The sequence below is a fragment of the Heterodontus francisci genome, chromosome 31, assembly GCF_036365525.1.
Source record: "Heterodontus francisci isolate sHetFra1 chromosome 31, sHetFra1.hap1, whole genome shotgun sequence".
NCBI classification, from domain to species: domain Eukaryota; kingdom Metazoa; phylum Chordata; class Chondrichthyes; order Heterodontiformes; family Heterodontidae; genus Heterodontus; species Heterodontus francisci.
In genome coordinates, this window is record NC_090401.1 from 40,705,355 (window position 1) to 40,725,433 (window position 20,079).

General features: G+C 42.9%; 1 protein-coding gene across 2 annotated transcripts in view; it reads right to left on the reverse strand.

Moving 5' to 3' along the window:
* The window catches only part of yars1 (tyrosyl-tRNA synthetase 1), a 34,496-nt gene extending 17,902 nt beyond the window's left edge, over positions 1–16,594 (reverse strand). Inside the window, exons 1-10 of one of the 2 annotated variants that reach the window (XM_068011368.1) lie at positions 16,501–16,594; positions 14,723–14,814; positions 13,993–14,139; positions 11,935–12,110; positions 11,660–11,789; positions 11,139–11,219; positions 9,291–9,383; positions 5,191–5,326; positions 2,000–2,085; positions 1,562–1,700 (exon numbers count right to left, since the gene is read on the reverse strand). In XM_068011368.1, the coding sequence (XP_067867469.1) occupies positions 1,562–1,700; positions 2,000–2,085; positions 5,191–5,326; positions 9,291–9,383; positions 11,139–11,219; positions 11,660–11,789; positions 11,935–12,110; positions 13,993–14,139; positions 14,723–14,779 (1,045 nt within the window). In that variant the 5' untranslated portion in view covers positions 14,780–14,814; positions 16,501–16,594. Of the gene's footprint in view, positions 1–1,561; positions 1,701–1,999; positions 2,086–5,190; positions 5,327–9,290; positions 9,384–11,138; positions 11,220–11,659; positions 11,790–11,934; positions 12,111–13,992; positions 14,140–14,722; positions 14,815–16,449 lie in introns of both variants that reach the window. The other variant, XM_068011367.1, reaches the window with a different exon arrangement.
* Between the last annotated feature and the right edge of the window lie 3,485 nt (positions 16,595–20,079).

Here is a 20,079-nt window from a genome sequence, read left to right on the forward strand (position 1 = left end):
ATGCAGCAAGTCCTGGACAATATCCAGGCTTGGGCTGATAAGTGGCAAGTAACATTCGCGCCACACAAGTGCCAGGCAATGACCATCTCCAACAAGAGAGAATCTAACCATCTCCCCTTGACATTCAATGGCATTACCATCGCTGAATAACCCACTATCAACATCCTAGGGGCTACCATTGACCAGAAACTGAACTGGAGTAGCCATATAAATACCGTGGCCACAAGAGCAGGTCAGAAGCTAGGAATCCTGAGGCGAGTAACTCACTTCCTGACTCCCCAAAGCCTGTCCACCATCTACAAGGCACAAGTGAGGAGTGTGATGGAATACTCTCCACTTGCCTGGATGGGTGCAGCTCCAACAACACTCAAGAAGCTCGACACCATCCAGGACAAATCAGCCCTCTTGATTGGCACCCCATCTACAAACATTCACTCCCTCCACCACCGATGCACAGTGGCAGCAGTGTGTACCATCTACAAGATGCACTGCAGCAATGCACCAAGGCTCCTTAGACAGCACCTTCGAAACCCGCAACCTCTACCAACTAGAAGGACAAGGGCAGCAAATACATGGGACCATCACCACCTGCAAGTTCCCCTCCAAGTCATACACCATCCTGACTTGGAACTATATCGCCATTCCTTCACTGTCGCTGGGTCAAAATCCTGGAACTCCCTTCCTAACAGCACTGTGGGTATACCTACCCCAAATGGACTGCAGCGGTTCAAGAAGGCAGCTCACTACCACCTTCTCAAGGGCAATTAGGGATGGGCAACAAATGCTGGCCTGGCCAGCGTCGCCCACATCCCATGAATGAATTTTAAAAAAACGTAAATATTGAAATGTTTTTTTCCACTAGTTAATAAATGTTAAAAAGGGGCATCAATTTAGGATATTAGAAGCAGAAAGGTGGTGATTTGAAGAATCTTTTTCACATAAAAGATCAGACTATAGAAAACATTGGCAGAAGTTGATTTGAAGCACAATATTTATTGATGGCCAAAATGGCCTCCAAAACTCTTAACCCGCACCAATTCCTGTTCACCCGGCACCCCTGTACTTGCTAATGTCCAGCAATGCCTCAAATTAAAAATTTTCATCCTTCTGTTCAAATGGCCTTGCCCCTCGCTAGGTCTGCAATCTCTTACTGTCATAGAACCCTCTGAAAACACGGGATCCTCCAATTCTGGCCTCTTGCATCTCCAATTTCTTTCAGCCCCTCCATTGGCAATCAGTTGTCTAGGCCTCAGGCTCTGTAATCCCCTCCCTAAACCATTCAACCTCTCTCTTCCTTTAAGATACTCCTTAAAAACCTACCCAAGGTTTTGTTCACGTATCCCAATATCTCCTAATGTGGTTCAGTGTCAACATTTGTCTGATAAAATTGCCAAGAAGCACCTTGGGACATTTCATTACATTAAAGTCGCTATATAAATACAAGCTATTGTGATGTGCCAATGGTTTTTAACAAAGTAGCTCCTAATTCTACTGTACTCTAGTTTCCTTTTCACTCGGGAAACAAAAAGCTAACTCCCTATTTTAAATAAAAATTACTCACCTTGTTGTTTGGTAGGTACAGGATAAGCTGCTCTGGTTAATTTCTGCATCTCTGGCATTTGAAACTTCTTTCTAATTGGGTCCAGCAGTTTATTCAAGGCAATTTCCACAGAATTTTTCAGATCCCCAGGATGAACAGACTGGGGAGAAAATGTTTTAATCCAATGATAACTCTCAACAATTTCTAACATGGATTTTCATGTAAATAATAATTGATTTGCTGAAACTCTACTTAGGGCTTCCCCATTACAAGTACTGGTATTAATGACTCCATAGAAATTATTGGTACAATGTCTATTTCTGTAGCAAACATGGACAAGAGTTAAATATTCAAAAGCAAGTCACTCCTACAAGCAAGAGTATAGGTAATATGTACAGGAAAATAAATTAACTTATATTAAACATAGGTTTAAAAGAGGTAAACATTTTTTAAACTTACCTGATCAACAAAATCTTTTTCAAGTGCATCATACTCTGTGTAGGTGTTGCAGCCACCCCACTTCTCGTCTCTCAAAATAACAAATTCTGAAACATAAAGGTAAAACTGCCATTTATAGAACACTCAAATAGAAATGACTGATTAGAGTTTTGAAATGAATATTGTTTGTAGCATACAACAGTTTTTTTTAAGCTTGAACTACTGTGCAACAATGCATTAGCAAATTCCCATATCCTTTCAAAATTAATTGCACAAATTCTTCCATGCACAACTTTCAAACAAAACACACTACGAATGAGAGAATGGGCTGGGACTTTTCATCTATACCTCTTTGGAGACTAAGTCTCTATAAAAGACATAGGGACTGTTGCAAATGTGTAAAAGCAATTGGCTACGAGTGGAGGAAGCAGAAAAGCAGGAGAAGCAGTACTTGACAAAAGGGAAGAAAGAAATGGAGAGTTTATAACAATATTGCACAATTGGTGTGTGCTTGAAATTCTAGCTCTGAACAGGCCATTATCCTAGAATTCTCAGATCTGGTGAATACGCAAAGCTATGGTTTTGTATTAGGGTTCAACTAGTGAATACTTGAACAATGCTTTCCCTACACCCTATAGATATAATGCTCCCTGCAATTCATGAAATGTTTACTCCTCCCCTAACAGGAATATTTCACAAACATCTTCTGTAAATTTCACTGTTAATAAGGTGATCAATATATAATGAATTATACTTCTCAATGTTCTCAAGGCCAAACAGTTCTCAACAGATTCACTGTTCATTTTTTAATCTGCTGCCCAATTTCATTATTCTGCACTTTCCAGGTATTTTATGCGCATACACACTACATTATTTTCTAATTACACCAGACAGATGCAATTGTTCCCAACTCCCTTTAAATGAGTTATGTAATTAGAATTTCCATAAGACTGGAGCAGCAGTTAAAGGAAAAATTATGGTGTAATATACATTATTAGTTCATTGTAGAACATGGAAGAATGAGCATGTTTATTTAACAAGGTTTATTAAAATTGGCAACAGATTTTGTAACAAATAAATGTAATATGTAATTGGAATGAACTTGGTACATTTATAATTACCTTCAAAATGTTTCAGCAAAATAAAGTAAAAGCATTTACATTTTTTAATGTATGGAATGTTCTCCTTTCAAAAACTATTTCCCAGCTCACTCACCCCCCCCACCCCAGTTGGATCATTACAACCTATGCATCTTACACAACTTATGCAAAATTCTACCATACATATCCTGCTGCACTAAGTCCTGCTCGTCTATCACCCCTGTCCTTACTACCATACACTAATTGCAGCTGTGGCTCAGTGAATAGCAATTTCACCGCTCAGTCAGAGATTGTGAGTTTAAGTCCCACTCCAGAGACTTGAATACATAATCCAAACTGACACTCCATTGAGGGAGTGTTTCCCTGTAAGGGGTACCATATTTTGGATGAGAAGTTAAACTGAGGCCCCCTCTTCCCTCTCAGATAGATGCGAAGGATCCCAGTATTGCAAAGAAGAGCATTAGTGTTCTCTCTGGTGTTCTAGTCAATATTAATCGCTCAACCAACATCATTAAAAAAAATTCTAATTTCATTGCTGTTTGTTGGATCTTGCTGTGAGTAAATGGGCTTCTGCAGTTCCTTCATCACAACAGTGACAACATTTCAAAAAGTATTTAATCAGCTATAAAGCACTTTGGGATGTCCTGAGGTCGTGAAAGGTGCTACATAAATGCAAGTCTTTGTTTCTTTCAAAGACCCAATACATTAAATTTAAAATCCTCATCTAGAAATCATAACATGACCATATCTCTGCAAGTTTCTCCAACTTTTTAATTCCCCCATCCTTTCACCTAACCACTGGTGGCAGACCTTTCAGCCCCTTGGCTGCCACTCTCTGGAATTCCCTCCATAAACTTCTCCACCTATCTGTCCTCCTTTAAAAACTTCAAAAACCCATATATATGGTCAAGCTTTTGGATCTTCCCTCAATGTGTTTTCGTGGAATGGGCATGGAAGGCATATGTTGGTAAAATCCTTGGCCCAAAATCTAGTGCGGCAGGGCAACGAACAGTGCCCGTTTAGTTTGTTAGTCCTGCCTTTGCCTGTTTAATGTTGATGATATTTTGCATTGCAAGCGGCTGCAAGAGTGAGACAGAAATGATGTAGCACCCTCTATAGAGCACCTGAGATCTGTAAGAACAGGGCAAGCAATTGTGTATCTCCTTAACCAATTAGATTGAAGGGTTGCTAAATTAACAGTACAAGGACTGAGAAGGAAGAGTAAGTTATATTGGGTGAATTCAATGCCATTTCAGGTACGGAAGGAGAAATACACGAGGAAAAGAAAGATTGGATTGAGAAAGAGAAAAAAGAAAACAGAAAATTAAAAAATTTTATAAAAATCTCCTAAAATCTGAAGACTCCACATTTGTAATAGTTGGCTAGATGGCTAGAGTGTGATACAAAAAGATACCAACAGCACGGGTTCAATCCCCATACTGACTGTGTAGGTGCATGGAGGCCTGCCTTCTCACCTTGCCCCACGCTTGAGGAGTGGTGACCCTCAAGCTATACATCACCAACTGCCTCTCTAATGGGGAGAGATGCCTACGGTCCTTTGGGACTATGGCTAGAGCAGCAACATTCGTAATGGTTAATTTTCAATGCCAGAGCGGTTCATTGGTAGTAATTAAAACGTTACGGTGTTTAGATTTGAAATGACCTGACTTAAGTTTTTGTGGCAAGTTTACTTTGTTTCAACTGTGCAAGAACAGCAACCTCATGCAGCTCAATGCATTCCAATGGGGATCCAGATGGCGAGATGCTGTTTTTCACAAAGCTATCAGAGCAGTGCATCCCCAACAGCAACTTATCAGCTTCTGCCTTCGCCTGAAGTTGCTGTGGCATCAGTGCACAAATAGCAGTGAGCATTATTAACCTCACTGTTATTCTGACATTAAGTTTTGGTCCCTTATATTTAAAGTACATTTTTCCATTTTCCTTCAATTTTAAGTTTGTAATATACATCTCAAATTAAAAAATCAGTTTTATGGATGTTTATGATATAACTACAGAGCTTAAAAAGATACGATGGAAATTAAAGAATTGAGATTTTTTCCAAAACAATTCTGAGAACAATACAATATAAAATTCCACGTTCCTGCCTCTCACCTCCATGTAATGGAAACAAGACATGTTTCACAAAGGATAAAACACCATTGTTCTCTACATTGCCAGGTTCACAGAATGCCCGTTTCAGCTTCTTTTTTACATCTTCCTTTTTGTCTAGCAAGTCAATTTTGGATTCCTAAAAGCAATAATGAAGATGAGTATCCAAAAGAGACTACCAAAAAAAAACAAACTTATGAATATATATGATCACTTATATTCAGAGTCCTCTGCCTCTTGTTCGACTCGTCATCTACACACCTTGGAGTACCATCAATTCTTCTAAAATATCTGTGACAATTCTGAGTTTTTACAGAACTAATTACCCTCACATCTGTTTTTCCACCAGTTCCCAAAATAGAATAGAAAAGCAGGGATGTAATGCTGGAATTGTATAAAACACCGATCAGGCCACAGTGGAATTGTGCATACAGTTCGGGACACATTACAGGAAGGACATAATTGCTCTGGAGAGTGTACAGAGGAGATTTACAAGAATGTTGCCAGGGCTTGAAAGTTGCAGCTATGAGGAAAGATTGGATCAGCTAGCATTATTTTCCTGAGAACAAAGGAGGCTGAGGGGTGACTTAATTCAGGTGCACAAAATTATGAGGGACCTAGATGGGGAAACAGGATCTTCCTGTCTGCTCAGTGCAGAGGTCAATTACCAGGGGACACAGAATTAAGGTGATTGGTAGAAGGATTAGCAGGGACATGAGGAAAAGCTTTTTCACCTATTGGATGGTGGGTGTCTGGAATTCACTACTCGGATTGGCGGTGGAGGCAGAAACCCTCAACTCTTTTAAAAGGTACCTGGACCTGCACTTGAAGTGCTGTAACCTGCAAGGCTATGGACAAGGTGCTGGAAGGTGGGATTAGATTAGGCGGCTAGTTTTTTCAGCCAGCAGACACGATGGGCTGAATGGCCTCCTTCTGTGCCATTACTTTTCTATGGTTTTTTCCCATTAACAGACAATATCCTTTATGATCCTAAAGCTGTAGCTTTTCTGTAATCAGCCATCAGCAGAGATCGGTACCCATAGAGTACGCTTCAGCATCCTGTTTACTAGATATAATGTATCATTGAATTTATTTGATCATTTTATCAATGGATACAACCTGATCTCTGACTAAGTGAAACAAGTAATTCGAATATTTGCATCTCTTCTCTATTCCAAGCTTTCCTCTGCTTCAATAAGACTTCAAGTGAAGAATGGAAACTTTCACCAACATTTTGTGAGAAGATGCACTTGATTTAGTTTTTAAATAAGGTCTCAGCCTGCCTCAAATATATCCATATACTGCAAAACAGTGGTAGTTATTAAATGAAAATATACTTTTAACTGTGAAGATATGAGAAGTGATCTAAGAGAACTCACTAACAGTGTGCAGCATGTCCCTACCTCTCAGAACCTTTCAAAAACGGATAGTTAATTCTCACTCATCATAATACATGCCAGCTTATTAAATCTCTTTCAATCCTGTATTACACCTTTGTGTAAATCTGCAATTAAGAATAACCTTTCTCATTCATTTTAATTTCAGTTCAACTTTCACTGCAAATAGCATCAGTTTCATTTTATAGAGATAATTATATATTAAAGATGGCAAAGGGTAGGGTAGGTTCAGGTGACTGTTGCTTCACTCTTATGGCTTATGTTATCTGAACCCTTAGAGTAAGCTATAATTTACTCACCCATAGCCATAGCCATCCATAATTCTATATATTGTACTTGCTCTGAGTATGCCATAGCAAGAAGGAAATAAAATCATGGTATTTTGCACACCTTTGCATAATATTGTAACATGCTCCAAAAGAAAAGTATGATTTCAGTAAAGTGTAATGGGAGGTGGCTGAAAGTTTCATACAATGGTCCTTTGAACTGTGACAAATATTCTATATTACAATGAGAGCTGTATCAATTGGTTGTGTCTGGAGAATGCATTTTGAGCTGTATGCTAAAGTACTAGTGGTTACAGGTCAGTTATTGGTGGTATTGAAGAAGTCAGAAAATTTCACACAAGAATCATACTGACACATTAAAATTCCTTGTTTTGAATGCAATCCTTTCTGTAGCATATTAATAATACACTGAACGACTCTGGTGACAGCACTGTAATTACGGTATCTTAATTCAATTATACCCTCACCTCCAACTATATGTGGGAGGAGCTCCAGAACTTCTTTGTCACTAAGATTCAGACCACCCAATCAGCTGTCTTTGCATCTTCCCTCCCCTTCCACAAGTCCACCGAACCAAACTTCATCTAAAGATTCCCCTGCCCTAGCGTTGCATCATTCTGTAGTTTCTCTCTTATCTCCCCAAATGCCCTCTCCAAGCTAGTCTTATCCACGAGACCCAGCTCCTGCTCCCATGACCCTACTCCCACTAAACCACTGACTACCCAACTTCCCCTCCAGGTCTCCATGTTAGCTGATGTTAATAGTTCTCTTTCTTCAAGTGCTGCCCCTCTCCCCTTTCAATCTGCTGTCATCACCCCTCTCCTCAAAAACCAACCCTTGACCCCCACCATCCTTATAACCTACTGCCCCATCTCCAATCTCTTTTTCCTCTCCAAAGTCCTCGAATGCATTGACGCCTCCCAAATCTGTGCCCATCTTTCCCAGAACTCAGGTTTGAATTTCTCCAATCAGGTTCCCACCCCTGCCACAAAAACAAAACGGCTCTTATCAAAGTCATAAATGATATCCTGTGACCGTGGCAAAGGTAAACTATCCCTCCCCGTCCCCCTCAATCTGTCTGCAGCCTTTGTCATCGGTTGAGCACCCAATCCTCCTCCAACACCTCTCCAATGTGGTCCAGCCGGGTGGGAGTGCACTCCCCATTTCCATTCTTATCTATCTAATCATACCCAGAGTAACACTTGCAAATGTCTTCCCTTCCCGCTTCCGTACCGTTACTCTGGCGTTCCCCTAGGATCTAGGCTCCTTCCTATTTCTCATCTACACACTGCCCCTCAGCAACATCAGCTGAAAGCAAAGCATTTGTTTTCACATGAATGCCAACGACACCCAACTCTACCTCATCACCATGTCTCTCAACTTCCCCACTATCGCCCAACATCCCTCCTGTCTCAGCTCATCTGCTGCTGAAACCCCCATTCATGCCTTTGTTACCTCTAGACTTCACTATTCTAGCACACTCCCGGCTGACATCCTGCATTCTACCCTCTGTAAACTTGAGCTCATCCAAAGCTTTGCTGCCCATGCTCTTACTTGCATCAAGTCCCATTCATCTATCACCCCTGTGCATGCTGAACTACACTGACTCCTGGTCAAGCAACGATTTTAAAATTCTCATCCTCACTTTCCCCCACCCCCCCAACTATGTAATCTCTTCCAGCACCACAAACCACCAAGATGACTGCGCTCATCTAATTCTGGCCTCTTGAGCATCCCCAATTTTAATTTTTCCACCACTGCTAGTCAGACTTTCAGCTGCCTAGACCCCAAGCTCTGGAATTCCCTCCCTAAACCTCTCCGACTCTTTACTTCTCTCTTTTCCTTTAAGAAGCTCCTTAAAACTAAGCTCTTTGACCAATTTTTGGCCATCTGCCTTAAAAAAGCCCGATGTGGTTTGGTGTCAATTTTGCTCATGTGAAGTGCTTTGGGACATTACATCAAAGGTGCTATCTAAATAAAAGTTATTTGTTACATACAAGTTGATAGATTATGACGGAGGAACTAAATATAAAAATATCTGCCACTAGCTGGGGGATAATCTAATCCAACAGCTCGCTTTGATACAGAACTCTGCTAACCTCAACTATGCCTTAACTCGGAGGCACCTAAAGAGCCGTCAGGAATTAAGTACTTTGATGTCAACTACACAACTTCACTTCTGAAAAGCCATAAACTGCCAAGAGTGTAAAATATTCCATGAATTTAAATTATGAATTTCATTCATATTTCTGGCTGCCAGACTTTGTTCTGTACTTACAAATATTTTTGAATTACAATGTATTTATGTTGAACAAATCTACATTAGCTTATACTATATAGTCGTTCACTTTCTGGACCAGAACAATATCTGTAAAACTGTTAATTATAATATGAAATGAAAGTCATCGGTAAGTAATACCTCTTCAGAGGAGCTCATTTTCCCTCCAGTCAGACCTGGCACCATAGGGTTCATTAAGTGAATACGCTTGGCATACCCAAGAGCTGGAAGGTACTGAATAAATACAAAAAAATTAAAAGTTACATTTGCATAGTACTTCAAGATTTTAAAATTTTACAACTACAAAGAGCTATTTCAGGAGCTGAACAGCTGGAGGACAAACAAGAACTGAGGGGACAGCTTTAAGAAAAAAAACCTCAAAAGTATTTCATGTTGTGCTAACTCTATACTGGTACTTTTGTTTATATAGTACCTAATCAAAATGTTTCATAAAGTGCTTCAGTAATAGATTACTTTTGACGAGCAAAGACTATTGTGATAGATGGCAACACCCATTCTGCTTTAACAAGGTCCTTCAAACCGCGAAAGATGACTAATTCAGCTGTTTTAAAATCAAACAAGCAAAAACATTATTCATCCAAAGAGCTGCATTAAAGCTTATAGAAAGTGTAGAGAATGAGAGGCTGTAACATCTCAATCACAGCACCTTATCTAATTAACAATTTGGCTTCACAGCCGATCAAAATAAATTGATTGCACATTTATGCTTCAATATGATTCTTTTCTTCCTCAATGCAGTGGTATCTGAACAAAGTAAAGTATGCTTAGTTTGACAGCTGCACACTAGGGGCTAGATTTAATGGGCCCCCTGGAGACAGGTTAGGAGGCAGGGAGGAGGGCCCATCGCTGTTCCGTCACACTGCAATTAAGTCAGAGGAGGGATTGGCCGACAACGGCCTTCCCGCCCAGAGGTCAATTGAGATCATTAAGAGGCCTATCTGCAGCCACTTAAGGGCCTCTTCCCCCCCCACCCCGCCCCCCCCCCGCCTCTGCCACTGGCATTAAGTGGCTGGGGGGCCTCCGCCATCCGGGGAGGTCACCCAGTAAAATGAGATGCCTTCTCCGTGGGCAATCTGTGGCCTACAGATGGCACCCAGCGGGGAAAAAACCCACCTCCCAGAACTTCAATCGCCAGGGCCTGCTGGACTGACCCTGCCTCACTTACCTGAGCCTGGTTCCAAGGCCTCCTGTAATATTGGCAGTGGCCACCACTTCTGGTGGCACTGCCAATACTACTGAGCCGTCGTCCCTCCGATAGGATGGCAGCTCTTTGAGGTGGGATCCCCGTCTTTAAAGGGACAGGGATCCCAGCACCAGCGTGTTAACTCCCCGAGCACCACTGAGTAGAGCCAGTGGGGAGCAGGGGTGGGAGGGAGGACTCTGAATGGCTGAGGCGAGGTTCCCACTGCCTTTTCAGCCTGGCACTGGGAGCCCTGCTGGCTCCACTAAATCTTGCCCTGGAATTATCACACCATTAAAATGAATAGAACACAAGATCTTAGTAGTAAAAGGGCAGTAAACATTTCTAAAAAAGACATGAATATTTTGGCACAGGGAAAAACTATGCAGGAAGCTCCAAGCATTCTATTTATAAAATGGAATGTTATGTCTGGTGAGAGGAACATAATAAATTACAGCCCAATAAAACACATTTTTAAAGTTACTAAATTAGAAAGCCTTCATTTGTAACATATGCACTTCTTCAAAAAGTTTCATCTTTCATTAAGAAACGCGGGGCCCCATCACAAAAATTCTCTAATGAAGTTTGATTAAGATCTACTATAGTCTGAATTCGAACATGAAATGCCCCATAAATAAACTTTGTTAGGGATATTAATACTTTTTAAAAAAAATTACAGCTAAGTTCTGGTACACAACTTTTGCCACAAATATTTCAGCCTAATATTTAAATTGCTTTGGACTTCCCAATCTGTTCATGTAATTGTCAATTTAAGATAATAAATTTACCTTTTCTGCAAAAGTGAATATTTTCCTCTGATCAACTCCACCAAACTGTGCATCAACCTTCAAATATTCTTCATCCAAGGCCTAAGAGAGTAGATGATTTTAAAAACATACCTTAATGCCCCAGAATGATTTTTAAAAAAAATCATCTTAAGTTTTCTGTCAATGCCAACATTGTACTTTTCAGTACAAAAAGAACCGGCACATGAAAGCAACCTCTTGCCCGTTAAGTTCATCACAAGTGTTAAAATTAGCACAACAGAATTAATACAAGAGCCTCATGATTTTGAATGTATTATGGATAGTTGTGAATTTATATGAATACAAATGAACCAAGGAGCACAAAAGACAAAAACGCTATTAAGTAAAGCCTGAATTGCTTATTGACATCATTTGAACATCAGCGTATTACTCGGTCTTACATTTAATGACTTGAAGTTTCTGTCAATATATTCATATTGGATAGGTTATACGGAAAACAATTTCCCTTAAATTGTTCAGTTTCTGGTCTTCCCCACTCTTACCTGTAATCCAGGATACAGGAGACCACTGAGGAGGGGATGTTCCACTTGCTTAACTACCTCAGCACCAGCCTTTTTGGCATCATGCTGAGTCACCACAGAGGATAATTTATAAACATCCAAAGTGTATTCCCTGAAAAAAGGCAGACACATTCTGATGTTGCAAGGTTTGTCACAATCAAAAGGAATAACAGTTGTAACCCATTAAAAACAGCAAAAGGATTCCGTTCTACATTCCTTCAGATTATATTAGTGCAGGCTAAATATTTATATCTCACCTGCTTAGCTGAAAATCAGTTCCCTTCACAAATCTGAGTTTTTCTATTGGTACACCTATACTTTCCAGCATTGCTTTTATGATATGTTCATAGTACTGTGTCCTCAGCTCCAGCAGTTCCCAGGGAGCTTTCATGTTGTCCAAATAAGCGTGCAAATCAGCAAACAAAATAGTTACCTGGAGTGGAAGGGAATAAAGATAAAGATTTCAAAAATATTATCTGGATGAATAATTTTATAAGACAACTTCCATTATGTTTGTGAATTGATGATATGGTTTCCTTATAAATATTCACACAGAAACTGAAATGCAGCACAAATGTAGAAACCCAAATGGTGATGCTGCCTGCTCTATTTCACCACCACCTCTCTTGATCCCTTCATGGCTTCTGTGTTGTCAGGCTGCTTGTCCCACATCCAGTACTGGAAGAGCAGAAATTTCTTCCAACATTGGGAAGATTGAAGCCATTGTCGTCGGTCCCTACCACAAAATCTGTTCCCTAACCACCAATTCCGTATCTTTTTCTGGCCAAATTCCCAGGCTGAACTAGACTGTTAGCACCCTCAGTGTACCATTTGACCCTGAGCTGAGCTTCTGACCCCATATCCTTTCCATCACCTGGACAACCTCTATAATATACCACCTGCCTCAGCACACCTGCTGAAACTTTCATTCATACTTTTGTTACCTCCTGACTCAACAATTTCTAATCTCCTCTGACTGAGCTCCCAACTTCCATGCTACATAAGCTTATCCAAAACTCTGCCCATAACCTAACTTGCACCCCTCACCCTCTACTCACTGACACTCCATCCCCAACTACTCAAATTTAACATTTCATCTTTGTGTTCAAATCCCTACATGCCCTTGCTCTTCCTGATCTCTGTAACCGCCTCCAGCTTTGACAACTCTGTATTCTGCCAATTCTGGCCTCTTGTGCATCCCCAACTTTTATCGCCTTACCATAGCACATAGCTGTGCCTTCAGACCCTAAACACTGGAATTTCCTCCCTAAACCTCTCTGAACCTATCCCTTCTTTTAAGATGCTCCTTAAAACCCACCAAGCTTATGGTCATCTCAGTGCCAATTTTTGTCTATTTACACTCTTGCAAAGCACCTTGTGATGTTTTACTTTTTTTTTTTATTCGTTTGTGGGATGTGGGTGGCAGATTTCCTTCCCTAAAGGACATTAGTGAACCAGATGGGTTTTTACAACAATTGACAATCGTTTCATAATTCCAGATTAATTGAATTCAAATTTCACCAATTGTCGTGGTGGGATTCAAACCCATGTCCCCAGAGCATTAGTCTGGATTACTAGTCTAGTGACATTACCACTACTCCACCGCCTCCTTGTTGTACAAATGCAAGTTGTTCATCACTGAGTTCCTGATTTTAAGTCAGTCACTGTGTGCCAACACTATGTGCAAGCCAGTATTTTCTCAATATTGGTGAAAGAGGTTTTCCTGAATGGATTTTTCATATTTACCTATTGACCAATTACAAACATCATTGAAGAGGTTAAGATTAGGCTACCTGCCTCCTGAACAAAGAAGGGCACATTTGCCTAATAAAAATAAATATGGAAACTGATTGTGTATCTTAATGATACAGTATTATGGAAATTAGAATCATTAATGAATGTTACATCTCTACCTACATCATCAGTTTTCTACAAGATTATGACTGAAGGACATCCATGGGCTTTGCCGTTTGAGCTACATATTTACACGAGGTCTACTAGATCTGTACAGAATATCTGCAGTAGAACCTCTCGCATTACATTTCCGATTTGCATATCTCCTTCCCAGACAGAAGAATTCTGTGGTGATTTGCCCATCTCTATGAAGGGGATGCAACAAAGAATTGACCAGTTCTCTCAAAATAAGGAGTGCTGGAATGTACATTAGGTTATGAAAGATATGATTTGTCTCATCGTAATACAAATCCTTCTGCAGTTGCAGTAGCACGAGAGTTAGTTAGGCATCTTGTCTCGTTACAACTGACTTTGATTGTATCTTCCTATTATGCCACCTAATGTATGAAAACCATCCTCACCTCAGATCCAGCTTTTAGGAAGTCAGCGATCTTTGACATTGGCACAAAGTATGCTACATGAGGTTTTCCAGTGGTAGCTGTCCCCCAGTAAACAGTCAAATCTCGTTCCTCCAGAATTGAACGCAACTTGTCCTCACCCAGGACCTCCTGTAAAAAAAAAATGCAAGAAAAGTTTGTTTTGTTCATGGCTATATAGATTCGCATAAAAGCATTTTTATTCAAATAATTTTTTGGGTGAGATAAAGTCTATCTGCCACATAGAAAATATGAAGCTAACAGAAATAATCAAAGCTTGAAAACACAACATTCAGACAAGAAAATAGTTGCTTTTCACTGAAATGTTGGGTCTCTCAAAGGTAGTTGATTATCCACCCACTCCAACATACACAGATTGTTTGCTGTTTAATCTGATTTTTGCTTTACCACCAACATAATGATTTGAATATTGTTCATTAAGGTAGTTTATTTATGATCATTTGTTATACTTTCTCAGTCTATTTCCTTACAGTGACCCTAAAACATAGTCTTCAGTTTGTATATTAGCTAGAAGTGTTAGAATTTACAAAAGATTAGACAGTTCATTATAGTGGAGGCGGCCATTCAAGTCTATACTCTCCACATTTCAGCATCCAGCAGATTCCAGTGGTTTCGCTGCTGCCTGTCTTTCTGGCAATCTATGAAGAATATTCTGATCGCAATTGCGTTTGATATTTATATAACAAGACCGTACCTGCAAGTTCCTGGTGATCAGACTGATTTTTTCCTCAACATCCTTATTGTCACCCATGATGCTGAATGCTTCTACTGATTACCAGGGATGAACTGGAAGAAAAACAATGTCATTAGCTTTGAAACAAATCTCAGCTCATTACAGTTCTATCACTGCTGAAATGTTATCATTGCTCATAAACATCTCCAGTACATGTGAACATCTCTAGTCCAATACTTCCTTATGTTTAGATGACTAACTCTTAAAGGTTGCAACAGCATTGTAAAATCTAAAGCAAATATTTGTAGATTTATATATACACTCTATGACTATTCACTTCCTGGTATTTGATTGGTCCATGTTAACAATATGACCAATAACACATTATTTGAAAGCACTCCATTGTTATGTGCCTGACAGGTTCTCGCCCACTGTTTTTTTCATGTTTGTGCTTCTGGCCAGGGCTGTTTATTATTCTGTCATTTAACATCCTTTCTGCACTGACGCTTTATCTTTCACTACGCCATTAACACACCCTTTGCCTTTCCTCCATGACCTTGGCAGTTATTCTTTGTGACCTTCTGCCTTATCAACATCTTCCCTTTAGTTATCTATTTGCCCCCCCCGCCCCCAGCTCCCTGGTACAGACTGGCCCCCCCAGTTCCAATGTACAGACCGACCCCCCCCAGTTCCAAGGTACAGACCGGCCCCCCCCCAGTTCCAGGGTACAGACCGGCCCCCCCCCAGTTCCAGGGTACAGACCGACGCCCCCCCAGTTCCAGGGTACAGACCGACGCCCCCCCCAGTTCCAGGGTACAGACCGGCCCCGCACCTCCATGGTACATACCAGCCCCCCCAGCTCCCTGGTACAGACCTGCACCCCCGCCCCCCCACCACCACCGGCTCCAAGGTACAGACCGGCCCCCCCACCTCCAGGGTACAGACCGGCCCCCCCAGCTCCAAAGTACAGACCGGCCCCCCCAGCTCCAAAGTACAGACCGGCCGCGCCCCACCCCCACCGGCTCCATGGTACAGACCGGCACCCCCATCTCCATGGTACAGACCGGCCCCCCAACCCCCAGCTCCAAGGTACAGACCGGACCCCCACCCCCCAGCTCCAAGGTACAGACCGGCCCCCCACCCCCCAGCTCCAAGGTACAAACAGGCCCCTCCGCCTCCAGGGTACAGACCGGACCCCCTGCCTCCAGGGTACAGACCGGACCCCCACCCCCCAGCTCCAAAGTACAGACCGGCCCCCCCGCCTCCAGGGTACAGACCGGCCCCCCCCAGCTCCAAAGTACAGACCGGCCCCCCCGCCTCCAGGGTACAGACCGGCCCCCCCCCCCAGCTCCAAAGTACAGACCGGCCCCCCCGCCTCCAGGGTACAGACCGGCCCCCCCGCCTGCAGGGTACAGACCGGCCCCCCCCAGCTCCAAAGTACAGACCGGCCCCCCCGCCTCCAGGGTACAGACCGGACCCCCACCCCCCGCCTCCAAAGTACAGACCGGACCCTCCGCCTCCAGGGTCCAGACCGGCCCCCCCCAGCTCCAAAGTACAGACCGACCCCCCAGCTCCAAGGTACAGACCGGCCCCCCCGCCTCCAGGGTACAGACCCCACCCCCCCTCCCGGCTCCAGGGTACAGTTGCTTCAGTGAAGGAAAATCTGAATGAAAAGAGCGGCCTTGCTGACACGCCGGCACCATCCCGCCCACCAGCGGCTCCAGGAGCTGCCCGCCACGGTAACAGACCTCCACCGCCTCGGACTCTTTCAGCATCAAGACCCACGGCACGTCCCCTACTGTGTGCAGCCTCCGGCTCCTCCAGCTCCACGCTGCCGGTTGCATCAGCCTCCGAATCTGCACCATCCACTCGCCGCCCTGCGCAAACGCAGGGTGCACGGCCGAGTCGCAATCATCGATCATTGCTCACTGCCAACCTGCTCCTGAAGCTGCAACAATTGAACTATCATTGGATTACAGTGTGCTGGATGCAGCAAATTCTTAACAGGAAGGTTATTGGTTGTATCATCACAAGCAATCATTATTTACCTATAATAAATGCCTGGGATAATCTAAGAGGGGAGTAAATATTTTAGGTATTATACATTTGAATACTATGGTGGCCTTTCTTCTTCTTTGGCCTCCTTGTCTCTAGAGGTGGTCAGTGGTTGTGAAGCAGCACCTGGAGTGGCTATAAAGGCCAATTCTAGAGTGACAGACTCTTCCGCAGGTGCTGCAGATAAAATTGGTTGTCGGGGCTGTTACACAGTTGGCTCTCCCCTTGCGCCTCTGTCTTTTTTCCTGCCAACAGCTAAGTCTCTTCGATTCGCCACACTTTAGCCCCGCCTTTATGGCTGCCCACCAGCTCTGGCGAACGCTGGCAACTGACTCCCATGACTTGTGATCAATGTCACAGGACTTCATGTCGCGTTTGCAGACGTCTTTAAAGCGGAGACATGGACGGCTGGGGATCCTGCCATCTTCCAAGCGGCTCACATGGCCAAGCCATCTCAAGCACCGCTGGCTCAGTAGGGTGTATGTGGTGGGGATGTTGGTCGCCTCGAGGACTTCTGCGTTGGAGATACGGTCCTGTCACCTGATGCCAAGGATTCTCCGGAAGCAGCGAAGATGGAATGAACTGAGACATCACTTTTGGCTGATATACATTGTCCAGGCCTCGCTGCCGTAGAGCAAGGTACTGAGGACACAGGCTTAATACACTCAGACTTTTGTGTTCCGTGTCAGTGCGCCATTTTCCCACACCCTCTTGGCCAGTCTGGACATAGCAACGGACACCTTTCCCATGTGCTTGTTGATTTCTGCATCGAGAGACAGGTTACTGGTGATAGTTGAGCCTAGGCAGGTGAACTCTTGAACCACTTCCAGAGCGTGGTCGCTGATATTGATGGATGGAGCATTTCTGATGTCCTGTCCCATGATGTTCGTTTTCTTGAGGCTGATGGTTAGGCCAAATTCGTTGCAGGCAGCCGCGATCCTGTCAATGAGTCTCTGCAGACACTCTTCTGTGTGGGATGTTAATGCAGCATTGTCAGCAAAGAGGGGCTCCCTGATGAGGACCTTCCGTAATTTAGTCTTCGCTCTTAGACGGGCAAGGTTGAACAACCTGCCATCTGATCTTGTGTGGAGGAAATTTCCTTCTTCTGAAGACTTGAACGCATGTGAGAGCAGCAGGGAGAAGAAGATCCCAAACAGTGTAGGTGCGAGAACACAGCCCTGTTTCACGCCACTCAGGATAGGAAAGGGGTCTGATGAGGCACCGCTATGCTGAGTTGTGCCTTTCATATTGTCACGGAATGAGGTGATGATACTTAGTAGCTTTGGTGGGCATCCGATCTTTGCTAGTAGTCTGAAGAGACCACGTCTGCTGATGAGGTCAAAGGCTTTGGTGAGATCTATGAAAGCAACGTAGAGGGGCATCTGTTGTTCGCAGCATTTCTCCTGTAGCTGGCAAAGGGAGAACAGCATGTCAATGGTGGATCTCTCTGCTCGAAAGCCACACTGTGCCACAGGGTAGACACGCTCAGCCAGCTTCTGGAGCCTGTTTAATGCAACTCGAGTGAAGACTTTCCCCACTATGCTGAGCAGGGAGATTCCACGGTAGTTGTTGCAGTCACCGCGGTCACCCTTGTTCTTATAGAGGGTGATGATATTGGCATTGCGCAAGTCCTGTGGTACTGCTCCCTCGTCCCAGCACAGGCAAAGCAGCTCATGGAGTGCTGACAGTATAGCACGCTTGGCACTCTTGATTATTTCAGGGGTAATGCCGTCCTTCCCAGGGGCTTTTCCACTGGCTAGAGAATCAATGGCATCACTGAGTTCCGATTTTGTTGGCTGTAGAGTTGGGATATCAGACAGTCAGTATCCTCTGGGTTAAATGGTTCTTTTCTGTCCCTGGCTTTTTATCTATTCCTCACAGAGTTCTGTTTATTTTATTAAGAATGGCAGGCATCAAAACTATGCCACACCTTTAAGCAGAATAAATAAGTCTAACTTCATAAATGAAACCTGGCAAGTCTAAAGGGATGAAGTGAAACCTAGAACAAGAACTCGTCCAGAGTTCACATCATTTTCCTGTATCATTTAAGAGGGCGACTGAATAGATGAGCAATTTGCAAATATTTTCTTAAGCTGAAACTATTCAGCATAAAATAAAACTTGCGAATCCGGTGCATCAGTGGTTCTTTTGCATCAAAATGTGAGGAAATAACCAGCAGGTCTGGCAGCATCTTTGGAGAGAGAAACAGAGTTAATGGGCAGAATTTTCCGGACTGCTTAAATAGGCATTATAAATGCAAATTGTTGTTTGCGATCTTGGCATCTTATACATCCCTGAGCTGAGCTTCTGATCCCATATACTCTCCATCACAATGATCACCTATTTCACCTCTGTAACATCACCAGTCTCCACACCTGCCTCAGTCCATCAACTACTGAAATATTCACCCATGCCTTTGTCACCTCCAGACTCAACTATTCCAATGTTGTCCTGGCTAGACTCCCAATCCCCACTTTCAGTAAACTTCAGCTCATTCAAAACTCTGCTGCCCTTATCCTATCCCGCACCAAATCCCATTCACTTATCAACCCTGTCCTTGCTGACTTACATTGCCTCCCAGTCCCCCAGTGCCTCAAATTTAAAATTCCTCTCCTGTGTTTAAATCCATTCATGTCCTTGCCCCTCCCTATCCCCTATCTTTGTGACCTCATTCACCCTATAAAACCCAGCACCCTGCCCACAGTCTGCATTCCTCTGATTCTGGCCTTTGTGATCTCCCCGGCCTTCGCCCAGCCATTGTTGGCCAGGCTTCAGGTGCCTTGGCCCCAGGCTCTGGACTCTCCTTATATATTAAATATTTTTTGTTTCGTTGTCGAAATGAGTAGTTGAAGGCATCGGGTACTGCTTTGAACTTTGTGTCTCATGTCTTCAACTTATAAAAAAGACAGCAATAACTTGAAAATTTTAATTTAGTTTGGCTTTTGTTTTGTTCTGATGGATGTGTTTTCATCAGGAAATAGTGATCAGAAGTAATGGCGTGTTTAAATTGTTGAATAATGCTCATTTTTTTATTGTGTATGGATTTTATTTGGATTGCTACATGGACTCCACCCACAGGTAAAATGCTATTTTTTTATTCGTTCATGGGATGTGGGCATCGCAGGCAAGGCCAGCATTTATTGCCCTTGAGAAGGTGGTGATGGAAGACAATTCCAAGAAAAACTTGTTAATTGTTTGGTATGCAACTATTAAAGGAAGCACATGCAAGATCAGAATTCAGAGGAATAAATCCAGCATTCCACAGTCAAAATAAAACAGGAAGAAAGTTAGCGTTTACGAACAAATTGCCAAATTCCCAGGTA